The 23923-nt window shown below is 35.8% G+C and overlaps 1 protein-coding gene across 1 annotated transcript in view; it reads right to left on the bottom strand.

The window, feature by feature from the left end:
• LOC115418687 (1-phosphatidylinositol 4,5-bisphosphate phosphodiesterase gamma-1-like) overlaps positions 1-23923 on the bottom strand; it is a 69588-nt gene that overhangs the window by 24670 nt on the left and 20995 nt on the right. The window contains exons 2-10 of the mRNA XM_030133234.1: positions 17138-17287; positions 15298-15391; positions 13982-14029; positions 7061-7145; positions 6844-6924; positions 3016-3050; positions 2288-2360; positions 1412-1507; positions 1202-1320 (exon numbers count right to left, since the gene is read on the bottom strand). Coding sequence (XP_029989094.1) covers positions 1202-1320; positions 1412-1507; positions 2288-2360; positions 3016-3050; positions 6844-6924; positions 7061-7145; positions 13982-14029; positions 15298-15391; positions 17138-17287 — 781 coding nt within the window. The remainder of the gene's footprint in view (positions 1-1201; positions 1321-1411; positions 1508-2287; positions 2361-3015; positions 3051-6843; positions 6925-7060; positions 7146-13981; positions 14030-15297; positions 15392-17137; positions 17288-23923) is intronic.

Below are 23923 nucleotides of genomic sequence, written 5' to 3'. Positions count from 1 at the left end.
TCTTTGTATTTAGAGTTTTAGTCTGGTGTTTGATTTCAGAAGTTTTTATTTTGTGGAATTGACTAGTTTTAGTGTTTCCGTTGCAGTTTTAGCATTTGTTTTTGCACTATTACTGGAAAAAACATAACTTATAGAAGCTGAAAATTACTGGATGCAAGAATGTGCATCATGAATGAATGTACTTTAGCAACATCAGTACAAACCAAGAGGGGAAAACAAAAACAAAGCTGGTTTTACTTGCAATTCTGTTATGTTTTCATTTCAGTCACTGTTTTAGTTTGACTCTTTTTGTGAGCTATAATATCCCTGGAGAATATATACAAGGTTATATATTTACAAATTACTTCCATTACCAGGTTTCTGCACTAACATTTCCTAAATACCAATTAATATTGTCAGAAATTATTATCTTTTTGCCAAAATATTTCACTTCAAATACAGAAAACATACATCGACAGTAGTTTGATCTGGGTTATTACTTCAGGAAACATTTAGAGAGAGCTTTATGTCCAGTAATCAGTGAAATCAGCTGTTTACAGTTAATGTAAAATAATTATTGCTCTTATGATTATATAACAAAATAAGTTTAAGAGGAAAATGAAAAATAAGACTTCACACAACAGAGTTTTTGTGTGTTAAAAAAAGTATAAAAAGTGTTTTCATTTAGTGTAAACGGTATAAACACAACAATAAAATATTTTAAACAAGCTGTAATGAGTTAAAGTATGATGCATTTTGCAAAGCTGCAATCAGTTGAGCAGTCCATAAAAGATTCAGCTTTTTGCAAATGATTTAAGTCATTTTAAGGAATTAAAAAGGCAAAAAAAAGACTGGAGAGCATAAAGATGTTGTTGTAAGGATTATTTTAAACACTCCTAACACAAGGTAAAATGTTGGTTCACCTATTTTTTAAGCCTTTACGTAATAACACACACGCAGCACATGTGCAGATACTTCCTGTTAAAATTTGTTCAACCACAAACACTGTGATATTTTTGGGTATTTGGGGTTTTATCTGTACACTGTTGTCACCTGGAGCTCTAAGGTTCTGTGAAAGCCCTTCTCATTGTTTCCTGGATTTCAGATGAATAAATGTTGCAGAACTTCTCCTGGTTCCTGAAGATAAAACCCTCACATGTGGGTCATAAACTTTCTCCATGACATGAGTATTTTAAGGCTATTACTAGATAATGAGACGTACGTGTTGTGTGAGGAGGAGATCCAGTACTGAGAAAGAGGCCGTTTCATGTCGTCAGGGATGACAGGAGAAAGCCGAGGGTCACAAACTGAGTTTTCTTTAGAAAACAAGAAGGTCAGGAACTAGAAAAAAGATGGGAAACAGGGTCAGAGTTTGAAATAAAATGTGTGTTTCAGTGCATCTTTGTGTTTTTGTTTCTTCATTTGTCTCTACCTCATCCAGTTGTAGCATGGGCTCAGGCTGCGGCCCCCCCCTCATGTAGCCCATCAGGAACTCACGGACACGACTCAGATCTGACGCCCAGGACTCCTGAGACCAGAACATTAACAAAAAAAGACAAATAAAACACAGTCCAGGCAGATGTTTTACAGGGTGCTTGGTCTATATCCAAATGAAAATTTCAGGCTTTTTTCAGACTTTTTTGAAACTGGTATTTTTTCCCCAAGACCTTGACTTTATGTACTTTTATACTTGCGTGCCAACTTTTTTGGCTGAGATCGTACCTGTTGTGTGTAGTAGAAAAGCTTATTTTAATAAATGTAATGTAATGTGAATGAATGAATGTGTAATTTGCAGTAAATTATTTTTTAATGACAGAAACATTTTCAAAACATATGAAAATCACAAAAGTGCATGGATATCACACAAAAAGTTTCACTAGAATCAATTCAGTACCGACCGCTTAGCGAAATCATATCATGCTTTTTGTATATTTTATAAATTATACTTCCTCCCACTCCTTTTCAATGAATTATGTGAATGAAGTCATATTTTGTTTTCATACATAATATATATATGAAAACAAAGCAATTACTTTGTTTTGTTGCATATTCGAAATAAACTGAAACTAACTAAATAATATGCTTTCCTCATGTATTTCTTTTCTTACAAGATTATGTGCCTTTGTGCATACTCTAAAATTTGACTATGACAAACTTTTTTCCATACTTTTTTTAAGACTTTCACACAAAATTCCAGACTTTTCACAGTCTGGGAAATAGTATCTCAAAATTGCAGACTTTTTCAGATTTTCAAGACCTGCGCAAGAACCCTGTGTTTATGTGCTGATCCTCCATTTGTGGACGATACCTTCTGGTCCATCTGTAAAAACTTCTGGAAGTCGTAGAGAGAGATCTGACACAGCTCAGGTCTGTCAACATTCCTGAAAAAAACACAATGAAAACTAAGAAAAAGTAGTAGACGTCATATAGCTTCAACCAAAGTTTCCCAGAAAAAAGCAGAGAAAAAATGCTTAGATAATGAAAACACACGCTTATTTTACAATTCTATTAAAACATTGCATTTGAAAAGTTTTCTGTGTATTTTTAAATGACAATTGAATCCATATGAAAACAAAATGTGAAACTGTAAAGGGTCTGAAAACTTTGCGAATGCATTGTATCTGTCTATACATAAAAATATTGGAAATAATCATTAAACCACCTGTGATTGTCAGTAGAAATTCAGTAAAACAGCCTTTTACCATCACCTTTTCATAGATTAAATGTTTATAGGTCATTTTTAACATGAGATATTATCACTTTATATGTTACTTGCTATTAAAAAATGCACTTTTTGATGCCATTCATTTAAATCCGTCTTATTTTTTGCAAAGTAAACTGTTCATGTCTCACATTTTCAAACAACAAATCCCTGATGGCTTTTGACAAACGTTAACTTTTCATTACTTTGTCAAGGTGGTTCAATAATTATTCCTCCAGCTGTTAATATCCTGTCTAGTCTGAAAGAAAGGGATGACGGTGAGGGAGGTGAAGACGAGGGACTGAGAGTGAGGAAGAGGAGGTGCAGGGACTCACCGCAGAGGGAAGGAGAGGTCCAGCTGTTCAATAATCTGAGGAACAAAAGGGTGACGGAGGGGAAGGGGTGGACAGGGTGAGGGGTGGGGGGTTCAGGTGAAGCATAAACAGTAAAGGATAAAGTGAGAGTGGTGTGGTACGAGCAGAAAGGTGGAAAGAAGCCAAATACAGGTACATTTATCCAAATATTAAAGGTTCAGTATATAAGATATTACATATTTGTGTCTTTAAAGTTGATGTCAGAGTCTGTTGTGTAACTTACAGAGCCGGTGTTGCACATTGAAGAGCAGGAAAGAGGGATTTTAGCAGAAAATCCCAAATCAACACCTACACCTGTACACACTAACCTATGACTCTGGGTTACTTGTGTCATGATCATGTCCATATGTGATGTCTGTTTACATCCCTGTCTGTGATTATGTGCTGATGTACTGTGTGTGATTATATTGTACATGCTGCTTTTATATGTTTAGATTATACCAGGGGTGTCAAACTCATTTTAGTTCAGGGGCCACATTCAGCTAAATCTGATCTGAAGTGGGCCGAACCAGAAAAATAATAACATAATTATATATAAATAATGTCAACTCCGAACTTTTCTCTATGTTTAAGAGCGAAAAAATAAAATTTACATTATGAAAAGGTTCACATCTACAAACTATCCTTTCAAACAATGTGAATAACATGAACAAACTGAAAAAAATAAGTGTAATTTTAACAATATTATGCCTCCGTTTATCATTTACACATGTACATTATACCGTACAGATCACAGTGGATCTACAAACACACAAAACATTTAATAACACACAGAATATTTTTAAAATTGTACTTACTTCTCTTAAGAAATTTCAGGTTGTTCATATTTGTTCAGGTTATTCATAGTTTTTTGCGAAATTATATTTTGTTTTAGTGTAGAGAAAAATTTGGAGTTGTCAATATTTATATGTTATTATGATAGTATTTGACTGGTCTTACCCACTAGAGATTGAATTGGTCTGAATGTGGAACCTGAATTAAAATGATTGTTAATATCTTAGTGTAATTTTTGTATTTCACTATTCATCCCAAGGGCTGGACTGGACCCTTTGGCGGGCTGGATTTGGCCCCCGGGCCACATGTTTGACACCTGTGGATTATACACTATAAACAAAAAGTTAAGGATATTTTTAATTTTTGGGCAATTTTTTTCAGTTAGGATTCTTGCACTGCGCTTTTTACTTTTTTATGTGTGAATTGAATTGAAACACATTTTTTAAGGACCAGACATACTGTAGTTTTATTTACAAATGGCAAAAATGACCAAAAAAAAAGACCAAAAAAAAAAAAAAAATAGAAATATCCTTAACTTTTTGTTTGTAGTGTACAGGGGTTGGACAAAATAATGGAAACACCTTAAAAAATCAACAAAATATAATTTAATATGGTGTAGGTCTGCCTTTTGCAGCAATTACAGCCTCAATTCTCCGAGGTATTGATTCATACAACTTGTGAATTGTTTCCAAAGGAATTTTAAGCCATTCTTCAGTTAGAATACCCTCCAACTCTTTTAGAGACGATGGCGGTGGAAATCGACGTCTTACTTGAATCTCTAAAACTGACCATAAATGCTCAATAATGTTGAGGTCTGGGGACTGTGCCGGCCATACGAGATGCTCAACTTCATTAGAATGTTTCTCATGCCATTCTTTAACAATTCTACCTGTATGGATTGGGGCATTATCATCTTGAGGTGAAGGTGTTTCCATTATTTGGTCCAACCCCTGTATGTGCATGTCTCTGTATGATTGTACTGATGTTTCACTGTTCTCTTTTCTCTTTTTTTTTTATCTTTATTGACTTATCTAGTCTATTAGCTGTCTTAATTCTCTCTTTTTAATTAATGTGCTGTAATATATTGTTTTTTTTTTTTTAGGGTGCCTATTGTCATCAGGCCGGGGACTACAGCAGGATACTATTTATTTATTTAATCTTTATTTAACCAGGAAGAAAATCCCATTGAGATTAAGAACCTCTTTTCCAAGGGAGTCCTGGCCAAGAGGCAGCACATCACATAGTTACAACATACAGTTACATTATACGGTTACAACATACAGTAATTTACAGGACCAGTCAACCTATGTAAAACACGTGCCATGTTGGCTAAAGCTGCCCCTTTTTACTGTTACTGATACAGTTAATTAATTGGGATAGTCCACAATACAATAAACTAATAAACTAAATCACAAAGACTCAGTCATGGCACAAACATGTGTAAATCTTACACATTGAACCTTTAAATGTAACTGTGAGTGTTTCAGTTTTCCCAGACGTTCTGCTCTTTCTTCACTAAATCACATGTACAACAGCCTTAAATACTCACTCATACTGCAATATGACAACATGAGTGCAACATTTAGGAAACAGCTCATATACAGTGGCACAAATGAAATACAGGAAATAAAACCTGAAATTGACCTCAAACAGGGTGCTTGCTCTTCATCCAAATAAAACTTCCAGACCTTTTCAAAACTCCTATTTTTTTTCCCCCAAGACCTTGACTTTATGTACTTTTATATTTGCGTGCCTACTTTTTTTGGTTGAGATTGTACCTGTTGTGTGTAGCAGAAAAGGTAATTTTAATAAATGTATGAAGGAACGAATGTATAATTCACAGGAAATAATGTCATACTGACAGAAACATTTTTAAAACATGAAAATCCAAAAATTTAATGAATATCACATAGACAACTTTGACTGGAATCATTCCAGTACGGACCAGTTAATGAAATTATATCATGTTTTTTCATATGGGTGCTTCTATGAAACTGGGTTCATTTTGCCAGCTTTTTAGACCCAGTAATAAAAGACAAATTTAGACATATTTCCCCCCAGGATGTACCTAATGATGACCTCAGATAAATGCAAAAAAAAAATATCCTCTTGCTCTGAGCCATCCCAAAATTAATGAATTTTTAATAAAATATTGGGGCCAAAAATAGAAACAAAATTGGGACAGGAAAACTACCGAGGTGTCAGTGCATTTTATTTTGAAAACAATGCTTGAAATGGTCCTATATACCACTATAAATAAAGACACTGTGTTAAATTTGATGATCCTAGGGGTTTCTCTAATCCAGACGTGAGTTTTTCATGAATTGGCAGTGTCATTCCAGGTTTTGTATGTAACCCATCGTGTCCACTCGTGTTACATGCAGAACCTGCCCATTTAAACACAAATAAATTGCAAATGATTTTGCAACAGCGGTTATTTTTGTGAAACACTCTGCCTTGCATAATTAATTCAATTCAGAAAATGTACCTGTGAGAAAATAAAAAGATATATTAAAAAAAAAAAAAAAATAGTGCGTAAATTTCGTGTCCTTTTGACCATGTTACATGCAGATTTTTGTATTAAATATAATGTAAAATAATATAAAAATGTGTTTTATCTGAAAAATACATTCTCTTTTATCTCAGTAAGTATTTATTTTTAAAACAGACCCAAAGCACTTCCAGACTTGTTTCATAACATTAGTCTACATCTTGTTAGAATTTTTACCCCCCCATGCCCTGTTTATAGAGACTAGTTTCCTCGAAGCACCCATTTGCTTTCCTCATGTATTTCTTATCTTACAAAATTATGTGCCTTGAGCACACTCTAAAATTCAGCTAGGAGAGGAACTTTTTTTTCCACACTTTATAAAGACTTTCACACAAAATTCCTGATTTTTCAAGGTCTGGAAAGGAGCGTTTCAAAATTTCAGAATTTTTAAGACTTTCAAGACCTGTGCAAACACCCTGTAACAGACATAAAACTGTGAGTATATGTATATTTCCATCACTCACGCTCCTCTGTGCGTCGAACATCAGCGTTCTGTAGAGCTGTGCAAAGTTTGGATACGATAGGTCGCTTCTGGCCTCCACCTCCTGAAACACAATGAGAACGAGCAACATCATAAAACACATCAGCAAACGTTTCAATACTGAGTAAAAAAAAAAAACATGACAGGATGTTTTATCACTAGTTTGATAAGTGACTTAAATGATGTTTTTCTTCTCTGACCTGCAGCTTGTCTTTCAGAAAGCGCATGTTGGGAACTCTGTAGTTGATCTGAGGCAGCAGAGTTTTCACGTCCTTTACGGTGATGCTGAAAAGGAAACACAAGAAGGAAGGAAAACATGAATCAGCTTCGACATGTATGGAATCAGATCAGTGTCAATATTAACCCTTTATCGGGCAAGTGACTGTTTTTGGTAATGTCAGCATACATCAAAAGACAGTGACAGCAACAGTTACAGTGAAGACAGTGAGTCAACAATCTCAGGTCCAATGTGGTCTACAGGGTCTGTAAGGTCCACCACTGCATGAACAGTGAGTGGACCTGCTTTGTTAGGTACCATGAAGTAATGGTACTAATGTAAGGAATGATGTTCAAAGGGAGAATGTGGATGTGGACAGGGGTCTGGATCAGCACTTATGTTGGTCTAATGTTCTAAAATACATGTTCCTTTCACCTTACATGTGTTTTTCTTGGATTTTTTTTATATTTACTTCTTGAATTTTTTGTTTTGTTTAGTTTTTTTGCCACTTACAGGCAAGGAATCAAATATGGTAACTTCATTGATGCTGATTTTTCTATATAACAATAAAAAATTTTGAAAATTTTCACAAAAGTAATAAAGCTTTGTTGGGTCCTCCAATAACACTAAGGTTGACATTTTGAATTTCAGAGAATTTCTATAACTTCCCCTCTTAAATATCAAAGAAAAATAAGAACACAGACCTCAGATTGTTGAGTGAGTTTGTTTTGATGGAGATCCACCTTTACAATCAAAAAATGTAAATCAAAAGTAGATGTTTTAATGAGGTGAATTATAGCTGTGACAAAATGTCTGTCTATCTGAATAAACTTCAGAGGTTTTCCATCTGTGAGGATTCAGCATCATCCATTAGAAGCAGGACAATGGTTGTTTCTCCAAGTCAAGGATCCTCACATAGTGGTCACTTAATTCCCACTGATCAATAAAAAAATATCCTAATCATATATTTACTGCAGAAGCTATAATTTAGATGAAATATAATTTCTCTTGCAACATGAAAAAACCTTAGTTTTGCCCCAAATGTGGACGTTTCTAAACCCAATCAAAAACATTTCTATTTTCACTTGTGATCGATTCAGTCATTCATATTACATCATACTGTGACTTACTGATATTAAACTCCTGAGTACTGCACCTTTAATAGTTCTTTAACCCAGTAAAACCTTTGTGGCAGTTCCCAAAATATTTTTCTCTACATTTAATGTTTCATGTGAAGTGATTTATCTCCATTTATTATGATATTATCTACAACATTTTGCATTTTTCACTCTAAATTATGTGTTTTTCTCTATTTCATTTCCTCTATTTAATTTAGATGTTCATGAAAACAGCATAAATTCAAAGGTTATTATGTCAAAATAGAGAAAATGGAAGAAAAAGTGACTCAATAACTAAACATAAGCCAAGCGTCTCCATCCACTGTCATTGATCCAACTCCATGGGTTTTACTGGTGAATCAGTGTTGTAGAAAATGACATTGTTTCCATGGTAACTACAGAGCCTCTGAACGTCCAAATGGGTCATATCTGATGACCATGAAAAATGACAAACTGAATTTTAAAAACAATTATTAACATGTATTGATGGGATTAGTGGAACAACGGGTATAAATATTCTAGATCAGTAGATGCTTTTGGATGTTTGGGTCTTTATTTGTTAATTAATTATACTTTGTTCTTTGAGGTCTCTTCTATTTGAACTCTCGTTTAATATAATTTCATCTATTCTGTGCTTTCTTTATGATTGTATTTCCCCTGTTAGTTCCTGGTTGTTTATGTATAAGCACAATTCATTACCTTCATGAAAGAAATATTCAACATAATGTGAATAAACTTGTCGTGCCTTAATACAATAACATTTTACAGTTTTATTTGCACTTGTGGCAGCTCTTTCTCATTTAGCTGCATATTTGACAGGTTTATGCAGAGGATTATTGGATCTAAAACATCCACAGAAGGTTCCTTGCCAAATTCTCCTGTTCTATGGGAGGATCCAGGACATTAGAACAGCCCTGCAGTAAAATCTGACGACGTAGCTTTATGTTAAATGAACCCCTTTAGGATCCTTACTTCACTCTGAGAAACACCCCATGAACTGTATCACTGATCATCTTCACAGACACCATGTATCGGCATATATCGACCAGCAGATGGTGCTGTATAGTTGGTAAAGTCTGTGTCTGAATTTCATCTTTTTTTTCAGATTAAACCCAATCTGAATCTTTTCATCTTTGGGCTCAGTGGGGATGAATGGAGAGGAGACATTTACACTGTCTTTGTCTTATTCCTTAACCATGTGGAATAAACATTTTCTCCATTATTTTTTACATTCCGATATCTAATTCTTGATTGATGCATGTTTTCTCCTTTTAAATCAATTTTATCCAGTGTTTTAATACAGTTTTCTATTTCTCCCTTCACATTTGTTTTCAGTTTTTAGACTTAGACATACTTTATTTGTCATTAAGATTTGCATCAAAATGAAATTACAATGCAATGGCTCAATGCACATCAGGAACAATGACAATCTTTATATAAAAGGATAAATATACATGTTAAAAATAAAAATAGAAAAACTTGAATAAAAGATAAATAAGGATAAATATCTAAATACATTCTAAAATATTGCACAGTTCAAAAAACTATGAGACAATGCCTCATGGTAATAAGACACAGAAGTCATGGTGTACCAGTCCTGTGTAGGTTACATCAATCAATCAATCAGTCAATCAATTAAATTTTATTTATATAGCGCCAAATCATAACAAAAGTTATCTCATGACATTTTATGTATCGAGCTGGTCGAAACCAGACTCTCAAGCCAATTTACACAAACCCAACAGAACCCTCCAGGAGCAAACACTTGTGACTGGTGACAGTAGTGAGGAAAAACGTCCTTTTAACATGTAATTTTAATTTAACTTCATTACAGTTTACGCACCTTATCAGTTTGTCATTATCTAAAAAGCACTTTGAACTTCCTAATCTATAAGAACAGTGATACATAAATAAATAACAGAATAACTGAACAATAAATAGCGTCTAGGTCACTTATTATCATCTTAGTAATTATTCATGTCTTCTAATAAATGTGTCAGGCCTATATAGAGCTTCAAGGATTATTCCATTAACCGATCAGTTGTGAGTGATTAAATTAATCATCAACTTTTCTGATAAAACTATTATGATGACTAGTTATTCATTATTGAAAGAAAACAGCAAATAAGCATCTATCCCGCTTCTTAAATGTGAATATTTTCTGGCATTTCAACATATACGTAACAGTAATCTGAATCTCTTTGGATGGTGGACCAAACAACACATTTAAGAACATCCTCTTGAGCTTTTTTTTCTGATATTTTATAGACCTAACTGGATTAGTTAATCCTGAAAAGGTTCATTAGATTAATCAACAATGAAAATCAGCAACAGCATCTTTCCTCCTCAGAAAACATGTGCAAAATCAGCTTTATTTTAGACTTTTTTTGGAGTTTTTGCTGCACAAACAGACCTGCTTTTACTACCTTAAAACTTTTGTAGAACAGTGATTTTTTTTAATCCTTTTATTCAATGTTTTATTATTAGGCATTGTAAATGTTTTAGTTTTAATGTTTCTTCCCTTTATTTGGAGTCTGACTCTACAATAAAGTCTGATAAATTAACTGAATAAACTCACCTCTGCCTGAGTCTGTCTCTGGTCATAAACCCATTTGCACTCACATGTCATTTTGCACATTCCTGGTTGGAATATTTCAACTTGATTTGCACATTACAGTTATTATCCAGAATCTACCCAGATCTTTTTATACTTATAATTTATAGTGTGCACTGTATAGAAGTGGTTCCCAACCTTTTTTGGCTCATGACCCCATTTTAACATCACAAATTTCTGGCGACCCCAGACATTCAAAACGGAGACTTTTTTTTTGCTTTTTTTGCTAAAATGAATTTGTTTTTGATCATGTAATAGTTTGCTATACTATGTTACAAATAAATGTTAATTTTAGATGATATTTAGTCTATATAATGTATATTATTATGGACGGAGGCAGAAAAGCCAGGTGTAGATTACTGCACAAAGTGAGAATTGAATTTTCCTTGGTCAGGATATGTACAGTCAGTCCAGCTTGGATTTACAAGGCTGACAATTAATACTGAACAAACAAGAACTCAAACTATGAATTACGAAAGAGCTGCAGCATCTGAAACCGACCACAATGAACATTTGAAAGATAAACAGTACCACAGTGCTTCAGTTTCAGCTTCGGAGTTTGTCTTTTATGCATTTTGATTGTCTCTCTCAACTCACCATATATTTTTTATTATTAGTTTTTTTTTTTTTTTAATTACTTGAAATTTTAGGAGACCTCATTTGAATTCCCGGCAACCCCACATGGGGTCCCGAAAACACTGGTGTACAGTGTTTACTCTTGTGTTATATTTGTCTTTACTCATGTTTGTTGTGGTATTATATTGTTATTGAATGCGTGTCATGCTGCTGCTACACTGTAATTTCCCAGTTTGAAATATCTATCTATCTATCTATCTATCTATCTATCTATCTATCTATCTATCTATCTATCTATCTATCTATCTATCTATCTATCTATCTATCTATCTATCCATCTATCCATCCATCCATCCATCCATCCACGGACACCTGTCTGTTTCATGACAAACTCAGAAACTGTGAAACTGCCCTTTAATGCCTGTGTCTCTTTTCCCTCTGATGCCACATGTATAATCACTTTACCCGATGAACTGAACTGAACATGCAGCTTTGAATCTCATCAGTCAAAAGGAAAAGACAGAAACAGGCAGAACAAACTGAATCCAGGTCAGCGCTCTGGGTTCATCGACCTCCGTCAGTGTCCCGTCTGACCCGCCTCTCCTCCCACTTCCTCCTGTCTAGCTACTGTTACTGTTACTATTTTCACAGGAGACAGGAAGCTGCCCTCTCCCGGCCCATCGCATCACTTCCTGTTCCTTATCAGGCAGCGTCAGGCTGTTTGTCCTGGAGCGAACAGGAGCAGAGATGGATAGAACCGGACTGTGAAGGAGACTCAGTCCGTCCCATTAAGGACCCGAGGAGAGGGAATAAGGATACGTTCTCAGAGAAATGGGACGTCTGATCATCTGAAGCAACCTCTACTTCTGATGACGATGCTTTACAGCTACAGTGTTTAATTGATCAAATAACAAGAAGGAAATCAGAAACCTAAGTGGCTTTATGAACATCTTTTACTCCCTCTGCCGTCTGTATTATACAACTACATCAGTGTTTATCTGTGGATTAGATTCATTCATTTATTTAAACCCTTTTTGACTAATATTTAGTTATTTTTATTGTTTTACTTATATTAAGGCTGCATATAGCAACTAAATTATGATCAACAACATCCCCGTTTGATATGATTTCTACTGATTTGATAATGAATGTATCGGATATAGAAACAATTTTGCTAATTGCTAATCTGTAGTCTACAACAGGGGAAGAGTGGACATCACCTGGTGGTTTCTGAACTGTCATTTTGAAGCCCGTTTGCGATTGTTAGCTTGTTGAAGCCACAATTGACCATATTTGGACAAAAGGGGTGGAACCATAGGATCAAATGTGACGTAATGCTAAACGCTAGCCCACTGATTCTGTGAAAAAAAAAAAAAAAATCTCCACCGAGCACTGCCTGAAGTCATTTTACAGTCTTGTATCTTGGAACCTATTAACCACAACTTCTGTTGGGAAAATATGTTTAATTAAATTGTATAATCAAAGTGTTTAATTAAATAATCAGAGTCCCACTCAGGAGCCGAGCGAGATGTCAGTCACCTGTCAATCACAGCCTCACAGGGCAGACATGAACACATCGTTTGCTCTGAGATCTGATTAACAGAGGAAGAATTCATAGACCGCAAGATCCCTTATTATAGAGATCCAAATAACACAAATGAGACCAAAAATGACTCCTGGAAATAGCGATTGACAGAGAAGTGTTTAAAGTCAGTCTTCTGAGCGCATTCGGCTTGATCCTACAAATGCATTGCAATAATCTGTCTGTCCATCTGAATACGCTCTTTAGTGTATTCGGAAAATACACGAAAACGGTCTGAACTTTGTCAAATATGCTCAAAAGAAATTAAGTCGGCCACTTGAAACAACAGAGCCTCATTTGAATTAATTTCCAAGAACTTTGAGGTTTAGTGGAAACACAAACCACAGAAATTATCGGGAATTGTTTTACCCAGGTAGATAAATTCATTTAACCAGGTAAATACATTCCTTATAATAAACGCTCTAGAGAATGTTGGTGGAAAAGGTGCTAATGTAAGTTTTCTTCCTTGGAATATATAACCCATGATTTAATAACACATAGGCCCTTCCATAAACTATTTATTCATCAAACTGGTCATATTACATTCTACTACTCAATAATACACTGTTGACATAAAGTTGGAATTAAACATTTTAACTGATTTGAAATGATTGTGACAATGGTATTTATTCTTGATACATAAAGTGTAACTGGGACTCAGTATGCAATCACTGCATCACATCAAAAGTGTTTACTGATGCGTGTAAATATTAATAAAAAGGGGAATGTGCCTGAAAACAAAATTATTCCAACTTCATGAGCAACAGTGTAGTAAAAGAATTAAAACACCTGTGATTTCAGGCCAGAACTCAGACAAGACATGAAATAATGTAATGAGCGGTGCCCACAGAGCTGTGTGTCAGACGTCAGAGGTCAAAGTGAGGCTGTGACCCCCTCTTTGATGACATCTGGATTTGTTTCACCTCTACCTTCCACCTGCTGTGACACATTAACCAATGAGCTGCTGTGAAAATCTATCAACAGGCATTGACGTGTTTGTGGCCAATCACCCACCTGCCTTCACGGTTCCTGTCCATGACCTCGAACTGCTTCCTCAGCCACCTACGGAGGGACAGAAAACACAAGAGCGAGTGATGGTTTATTACAAAATAAATATAAGGATCTATTCAAAAAAAGCAACAAGCTGCAGGATAAATACTGGCAGTTTGGGAGAAAAACATCCCAGTCAGTGGATGAATCAGCTCCCCAAACCCTTTACACAGCTTCATAAACAGACAAAATTAGCCATTTTCATTTCCTCGCACCGTTTCTAAACATATACCGCTCATATTATGTCCACAACAAAACTGCCTTTCTCCTACACATCCTCACAACCTCTCTCTGTCCTCCTGAAGCCAAAACCTGCCTCCGCACATTCATCTGGAGTAAATATTTTCATCCCAAAACAAATATTTGTCCACTCCTGCAGCTAGCCAAAGGCTGTCCAGTCCAGGTTACCTCTTCTTCTGATGCATGATGATGTTAGAGAGCAAAAATGTCAAGAACTACCATAAAAATGTTACATATAAACATCATTTTCTGCTAGCTTCTGTGGTTAATAGGGTGAGAGTTAGCTCTTTAGTTTAGCTTTAGTTTAGCTCTCTTGCTGTATGAGCTTTTATATTCTTAGAAGAGCAATACTTTGCTTTTTTAAATGGAATTATGCATTTTAAAACATTCCCTGTGGTCTACATAAACTGTAAATGCTCTGCTTGGGTCTGAATTCTTCATTAATAAAACTCCACAGGTCCATCCTCAACCCTATTTCTGAGTAATGACACCAGAAAGGTCGTTTTGAGCGCTGGCCCTTTAAATACAAATGAGCCACTTCATGCCCCACCCCCTCCAGGTTGTTGGCTGTGCTGCTCTGTCCCATTCAACCAACAACTGAACATTTTAGGTAATCGACTCGACGTTTGGACATATTTTCCAGTATGGACTACAACTGCTGCCGCTGACAAACAATTATGTCGTACTCGGAGAAATGTTCATTAGAAGTCTTGACCTTATATGTGCAAATGTTGTGATGTAACTAGTTATAGAAATAACAAATTAAGAAGGAATTAAGACAGGTTGTAGAAATCAACTCAATTTTTGCCAAAATGAATATAAAGATGGCTTTGCAGCACCTGGAGGGTTCAAATTCAAACTTTTGGAACTATTAGGGTCCAAATACACAAATAAATGTACCAAAGACTAATAAACGTGGGTTTAGCAAAATATGACCCCTTTAAGTGAATGTAAAAACTTTCTTGTGTAACTGAAAATTTCCATCACTTTCTGCAGCTCTGATGAACACATATGTATGACAAGCATCTGAACACACATACCTGTCAATATGCTGTGGTGCAGGAGCCTTTTGTGTGTCATTCATGAGCCAGTTGAGACCAGTGACCCACATGTTGACCTCTTCTTCACTGAAGGCTGCAACAAGAACCATGAATCAACAAAATCAAACAGGCCACCTAGGTGTCATGATGTTTTCTTTGCAATAAAAGTGTCAGAAAATGTCTCTTTTGCCATTTTTTTTTGCACCTCTGTTTTCAGGAAGAACTTAACTTTCAATATCTGGCCATTAATTCTCATTATTATAAATAATAAATGTTTAAAGTTTTAGTAGAAAAGAAAAAAATGGGCTTGAAGTTCATTCATTCATTCATTCATTTTCTGAACCCGCTTTATCCTCACTAGAGTCACGGGGGTCACTTGGAGCCTATCTCAGCTACATAGGGGTGAAGGCGGGGTACACCCTGGACAAGTCGCCAGTTCATCACAGGGCTGAACATATAGAGACAAACAATCACTGTCACATTCACACCTATGGGCAATTTAGATTAACCAATTAACCTATTAGTGCATGTCTTTGGATGGTGGGAGGAAGCCGGAGTACCCGAAGAGAACCCACGCAGACATGCAAACTCCACACAGAAAGGTCCCACCCCCGTCGACTGGTGTTGGAATCGAACCCAGGACCTTCTTGCTGTGAGGCACAAGTGCTAACCACTGCACCACTGTGTCGCTTGAAGTTTTTAAGCATATTTATTATCAGAAACAACTGTAAATGTCTATAACAAAACTTTTTGAGGTCACAGAAATAAACTTTCAACTATTTTACATCGGCTTAAACATGCTTTTTTTCTCTTGCCCCCCTAAGGAGAGGCAAGGGATATTGTTTTTGGTTTGGTTTGTTTCTTTGTTTTTTAACACTCTAGCAGCAAAACTATTGGTTGAATTCATACCAAACTGGGTTTATACCAGTTTATTACCAGTCACCCAGAATAGATGTGGTTATAGTTTTGGAAAAGTAGGTCAAAGTCAAAATTTTTTATGAATTTTTTCCATCTTTTTTTCTCCCATTTACTTATAATGGGCAAAAATTCAAATGTCTATAAAAACATAATTTTTTTTTTCAATTTACTTCAAACTTGGTACATATATAGAGGCAGTTGATATGCTGACATCACCACACACATAGACATGATGACATCAGCTGGATTGATGCCAAAATAAGCTACAATACGTGTGAGGGGCGGGGTTTGTTGTGCCTGGCACCACTTGTTTATTTTTTGTTTTCTGTGTATTAAAAATGTATCGGAGTAGAAATATGCACTTGAGTTAGAAAATGTAGTGAAGTAAAAGTGTAAGTAAACAGAATAAAAAATACCCAGTAAAGTGCAAATTCTCCTAAAACATACTTGAGTATAGTTGTGAAGTATTATTACTTCATTACTATACACCACTGTATATTTGTAGAGTTGCTTTTAATGTCTTATAGGAATGAATACAGTCATAGTTAGTACTGTAGGACTAACAGGCCTCTGATTTAACCTCCTAAGACCCAGCTATGGGTTTTCTGTCCAAGAATTTCACAACTTTATACAAAAAAAAAAAGAAAATAAAACTGTCCAACACAAAGGACATTCCTTAAAAATTTTAAAAACTGCATCTGAAATAACTGTTGCTTCATGATTTTTCCAATATAGGCACTTATTTAATAAAAAACAAAAAAAAAGCTTGTACATTGCTGACATTTCCTGGGTCTTAGGAGGTTAATGAAGAGGTGTTTAAGGAAGAAGAGCTAAATAGTTGATGTAGAATGAGATAAAACATTTTCCACACCTTGTCTGTAACTGTAAAATGTTATAAACTACAGTAAATATTCCCACTGACCAGCCACACTGAGGGTCCTCAGGCGAAACTCCAGCCCGTAGAGGACGATGAAGCAGTGGGCGGAGTCCAGTTTACGAGCCTCCTCTGGGTAGCGCTCGAAGTCCCGGGATCCCTTTCCCAACCGCAGCTCCCGGATCTCTCGGATGTCGACTGGAGGAGGGAGACAGGAAGGATCGTGTTGCGTGAACACAAATATGCACAAACCATAAATCACAAGGTTTTTTTTTCTTTTTCAAACACACATTTTCTGTGTGTCAGTTCAGGAAAACCTAAAAAAAATACACACATTTCAGCTGTGGCCGGACGATACTGGAAGTCAGAGTTTAGCACACAGACAGATGAGTACACGTATTCTGCTTTTCTTTGGATCATTTTATCGACTGAATATGAGTCTTATGTTGCTCAGATGCTTTAGTTTGATCCTGCTTTAAAATAGGCATTTTATCCCTTTCATGCATGAATTATTATAAAACCTAAAGTGATTGATTGTCCGAAAAAAAAGACTTAAATGTGTCTGATTGGATTATTAAGTGAAATACATGTATTACAGTCGACCGGTTGTAAAACTACAACACAACTGTTTTTTTTTTTAACTTGTTTTAGAATATAGGATACAAAACAAATAAACTGAGAAATGGTCACGGGTATATTCAGTCATTCACATTTTTTATTTTATTTTATATTATTTTATTTTATTTAACCTTTATTTACCCAGGCAAGCAATTAAGAACAGATTCTTACATATTGTTTACTGCCCACAAACTGAATGAAAAAATCCTATTTTTCCCAATAATTTACACCCTTGTGTTGTTGAAGGTAGAGATTGTTGGTCATCATTTCCATTAGATGGATGTGATTAACAATTTTAATCACAGGGAGACTGAAGGAGGAACCTTTTTCAGCCAATAGCAAGCAGTATTCTAAACAGATATGTCACTTTTACATAATTCCTCTGTAAGTAGCCAATGACATACCAAAATGAACACCAAAAACTGCATACATCAATTTGATCATTCATTCATTCATTTTCTGAACCCCCTTTATCCTCACTAGAGTCACGGGGGTCGCTGGAGCCTATCCCAGCTACTTACGGGTGAAGGCAGGGTACACCCTGGACATGTCACCAGTTCATCGCAGGGCTGAACATATAGAGACAAACAATCACTCTCACATTTACACCTATGGGAAATTAAAATAATACTGAAAAATAATAAAAATAAAAAATAATAAAATGATAACCAATTAACCTGTCAGTGCTTTCTGCTCTTCGGATGGTGGGAGGAAGCAGGAGTACCCAGAGAGAACCCACGTAGACATGGGGAGAACATTCAAATTGACTGGTGTTGGAATTAGGGGTGTTAGAAAATATTGGTTCTGCAATATATCGCGATATTTCATTTCACGATACTGTATCGATATTAAAAAGTACTGTATAGATATTTTTAGGTATTTATTCAAATACAGATATGGCAGAGGTTCGCTTTTGTTTTTCTTTCTTGTTTATATTTTCTTTATTATTATTATTTAACACTGTTTTATTAAATAATGGTTATCTGAAGCATCCTAAAAGCACTTTTTACTGTCTGATAGAGGCAGATGTTAGTTCCTCTGTTGAGATTGCACAAAAATAAGGTTATGATGTTAGTTATGAGCAAATCAAATATAAACATTGGAGCAGGATCTTATACTGTAATGTCTGTAAAACATAATTTTAGTTTTAACAGAGTAAAATTTTGTGATAGAGCATCAGATCCTGTTGTGATGAGATAAAAATGTGTTTAGTATTTGTGCATACTTTGGGTGTGATTTAATTCTTCAAGGAAATAATCATTTAAAAAAAAAGAAAACAAACAAAAAATTGCCTTTTTAATAGTATCATGATATATCGTATCGTGACCTTAGTATTGTGATTTGTATCGTATCGACAGATTCTTGCCAACACACAGCCCTAGTTGGAATTGAACCCAGGACCTTCTTACTGTGAGGGACGAGTGCTATCCACTGCAGCACCGTGTCGCCCAATTTGATCATATTTCCCCAAAAGTCAACAATACCAGGACAGGACCAGAATACATGGGCTTGATCTGCCTCAAGTGATCCACACTCCCTCCAGCAAGAAAACTGAACTCCAAAAAAATGTGATTTTCGTACAGGCGTTATAAAGAAGCGGATCAGACTTTTCCAACAAAAATCCCTCCAGGTTAGTGAGTTTGTTGTTCAACTTTGAGATTTCCATCCCTCTGACCATATTTCATTTGGCATTTCCTCTTGCAGGTCTCTCTCCCATTGATGAAAATATATCTCATTGTCCATAATCACCCCTCACAGTTTCATCCATGGGTGATTTACATTAAAATAGTCCCTTTTTTTGAAGCTGATAAAGGGTTAACGGCCGAATGCGTCGTATGATGTCAACTCTGGACTCGACTTTGAAACTTGCAGCAGTCGACACACCCACAAAGAAAACCCAGGCTTATTGACAAAGCAGATGTCTAATGCAAACACACAAACATTCAGTCATAGATGCTCCCAGACCTGCTACAGCACACAAACACACAAATGTCACTCCTATGTGTCTGTTTGTCTGCTTTTTTCCACATTTCTGCAGAAAAAAAAAAAAAAAAAACAGGAATAAAGTCACAACTAAAAGAAGAATCTGGGAGAAAAGGGAAGTCAAAGCTGTTTTTAACTCTATTTTATATCAAAACTTCCCAAAAACAACAGATGAAAGAACAATCACAAGCACTGGATCTGATGTATACACAGAAACTGACCGAGACAGAAATCTGCTTCCAGTCTGAACCTCCTGCATATGGAGATGACTGAGAAGACGTCTGGCACGAGAATAAAGAACACATCCATGGTTTTTCATCTTAAAAACAATAGTCGAGTGCCAATTTAATAACTTTAACCATTTTGTCTTGGTATCAACATTCCTTCTGTTCATACCAGCTGTTGAAAGGCTCCTTCTTACTTTATTGGACTTTATCCACCAAATAGATTTTATCTGTTTCATTATGATTATGAGTGTGATTATGATTATTATTGTCCAGCAAGTTAAGTTGAAAAAAATATCCAAAACGTTAAAATAATGGTCCAAAAAGTGGGATTTATTCTGATGTTTCCCTTGTTTGCTCTGTGCTGTTTAGTCTGGTCTACAAACCAAACATACATCACACTGTGTTTCACTCACAGTGTTGTATCAGAACTCCTCCCACTGTGGCCTTCAGTCTGAGTCCAGGCTGTAAACATGGTTGTATCATGGATGATCCCCTTATACACATACCTACAGTACATGAGCACTTTCTGCACATTTTTTGCTTTTGACCCAGTTCATTCTTTTCTATTGACGTTTTTTCTTCAACCACAAACTGTTCACTTCTCGCTACATAAACATTTTCTCATTTGTTTCATGCATCGTGTTGAACACATGCAGACCACATCCTAATCTCAGCCTCAGCGTCCGGAGCAACAGAGCCGATGGCCTACGCTGAAAATACTAACAGTCATGGATCCTTTTATTATTTATTATTTTATTATTTTATTTTATTTATTTATTATTTTTATTTATATTCATGGGTCACATATAGACCAATTCCATCTCAAGTGGGTCAGACCAGTAAAATACTATCATAATAACCTACACTGAACAAAAATATAAACGCACCACTTTTGTTTTTGCTCCCATTTTTCATGAGCTGAACTCAAAGATCTAAAACTTTTTTGATGTACACACAAGGTTTATTTCTCTCAAATATTGTTCACAAATCTGTCTAAATTTGTGTTAGTGAACACTTCTTCTTTGCTGAGATAATCCATCCACCTCACAGGTGTGGCATATCAAGATGCTGATTAGACAGCATGAGTTTTGCACAGGTGTGCCTTAGGCTGGCCACAATAAAAGGCCACTCCAAAATGTGCAGTTGTATCACACAGCACAATACCACAGATGTCACAAGTTTTGACTGTGCGAGGAAAATGGTGGTCACACCAAATACTGACTGGTTTTCTGACCCCCCTGGACCACCCAATACAGTAAAACTGCACATTTTAGAGTGGCCTTTTATTGTGGCCAGCCTAAGTCACACCTGTGCAATAATCCTGCTGTCTAATCAGCATCTTGATATGCCACACCTGTGAGGTGGATGGATTATCTCAGCAAAGGACAAAGGAGAAGTGCTCACTAACACAGATTTAGACAAATTTATGAACAATATTTGAGAGAAATAGGCCTTTTGTGTACATAGAAAAAGTTTTAGATCTTTGAGTTCAGCTCATGAAAAATGGGAGCAAAAACAAAAGTGGTGCGTTTATATTTTTGTTCAGTGTATAAATAATGACAAATCCCAATTTTTATTTTTGTTTTCATCTTAAAAACTTAAAATTACAAAAAGAAATGTTTACATTTACAAACTAAATTTTCCCAAAAAATGTGAACAAAATCAACTAATACACTTCTGCCCATGATGTTGGAAAAACATTCTTTATCTGTTCTCATTAAGAGTATGTGATCATTGCACCTGGTCAAAGGGGATTACTGATGTGTATAAATAGGCATAAAAAGAAGAATGTGTCTCAAAACAAAATTAGTGCCGGGCCTTAGGTATTGTAAAAGACCCTACTGGTCACCCTGGTGCTGGTCTTTTTGTTCTTCCTCCATCCGGCAGACGCTATCGTTCAATCAAATGTTCTACCTCTCAGTCTGCCAACAGTTTCTTTCCCAGTGCTGTGCGTAGCCTTAACAACTCCATATCACATACTTAACAACAATGTATGGTGTATGTTTTATTTTTGTATTTGTGTATAAATAACACACTTTGTATTCATACACTTTGTCCAAGTGAGTGTCGGTTGATCTACGGGGGCACCTGTCTTTTTATTACTCTTATTCATGTAATTTTTCATTGTTCTTTACTTTGTACTGTCTTTTATGTATTTTTAAGCTGAGCTCTTGCAACTTGTTTTCCAATGCAGTTTTTCTGCAAATGGCAAATAAACTGATTCTGATTCGGAAAAGTAAAATGACATGAAAACGTTCACATTGACAAACTATCCTTTCACAAAAAATGTGAATAACTTGAACAAATATGAACAACCTGAAATGTCTTAAGAGAAGTAAGTGCAATTTTAACAATATTATTCCTGTTACTAAATGTTTTGTGCATTTGTAGATCCACTGTGATCTATAAATTGTAAAGCACATGTGTAAATGACGAACTGAGACTTAATGTTGTTAAAATTGCACTTCTTTTTTTCAAGACATTTCAGGTTGTTCATGTTATTCAGATTTTAAAGAAAACTTTATAGATGTAAACATTTTCATAATGTAATTTAACTTTTTTTACTGTTATTATTTTACTGGTCCCACCCACTTGAGATTATATTAGGTTGTATGTGGCCCCTGAACCTAAATGAGCTCTCAACACCCCTGCTATAAAGTCTTGCTTTCGTAGTCAAATGGCATCTAACTGCAACATTAAATCTCTTTCCTCCAAAGTGGATCTTCTTGCGGTGGCTGGTCAAACGCCAAGTAACTGTTTAGCAAGAAAATCAGTGTGAATTGTTGTGATTCAACATTACTGTCTTTGTCAAATGTTATGAGGAGTGAACCCAGTGAAGGTCCAAACAAATGCTGTGGCTTAATATAAAGACTTCCAGGCTTCAGTGAACATCACTAACATCCATACTTTGTCAGTGTAATAAAACTATGTTCCTAGTAATGTGGCAATTCAAAAAAAAAAAAAAAGATGATTTCTCCCATAAACCCCCGTGGCGTTAAGAACGTGACATCACACCCCCAAGCCAATTGTATACTTTACCTCGATGAATAAAGTTTTGCTAAAAAACAAACAAACAAACAAACAAAAAAAGTAATGTGGCAATTAGCTCCCTGAGAAATTCGGTAAACATACTGAAAAGCATAAACAACAGTTTCCCGGAGAGCATAGTTATGTCGTTAAACGTCCAAATATATTCAGTTTAGTGTCAGACGTGACTGAAAGCAGCAGATAATCACAGCTGTCCATCCAGTTAGAGCTTCAGGGTAAACAGGAAGTCTACTGTTGCCATGATTTAAGTGGTTGCCCTCTGCTTTAAGCCAATATTTTATTATTTATGGACAAAGTGACAGCAGTTAAAGTGAGCTGAATTGTCCGTTAGCAGCTCCTGTTTGCTCTATACCCATATATGGACAGAAATCTACAACTAGATTAATGAAAGACACTTAAAATCATGTCATTTCTCAGGTTCTGCTCCACAGCGGGCTTGTTTTGTACGAGATTTCCGAGCAGATTTATGGATGATTTTCTCGCATGTCTTTCATTCCTCACTCCCGTCTTTATAATCTCTTCAGGGGCCATCTGGTAGGGAGTGAAGTCACCAGCTGTACCAGGAAAAGTTTGTTTCGCTGGAAGTGCACGGCAATTATCAGCGGCTGGTGGTTTCAGGTCAGCGGTGCAAACAAATCAGAGCGCTGAGAGCAGATGAAAAAAAATAAACACGTTAGTTTACGAGCTTCTCCGAGCTGATGTAAGAGGAAATAAACAGCAGAGGAACCTAACCGGATACATCCGCTGGAAGTTCTAGGCACAATTTGAGGAAAAATAAAAGGACGCATACCCACTATTTCTACTACTTTCACAGGAAATATTGTACTTTTTATGGCACTACATTTATTTGTTTTAGAAATTTTCCAACCGACCTCAGAGGGAAATTATGTTGATAGATGGAAAGAGTAATAGTTCACGCCGAAAGTAATTCACATCGTAGCAGCAGCAGCGGAAAAAT

Source organism: Sphaeramia orbicularis, chromosome 4 (assembly GCF_902148855.1).
Source record: "Sphaeramia orbicularis chromosome 4, fSphaOr1.1, whole genome shotgun sequence".
NCBI lineage: Eukaryota > Metazoa > Chordata > Actinopteri > Kurtiformes > Apogonidae > Sphaeramia > Sphaeramia orbicularis.
The sequence above is the reverse complement of the archived record's forward strand: the minus strand, read 5'-3'. Positions and strand labels throughout refer to the sequence as shown.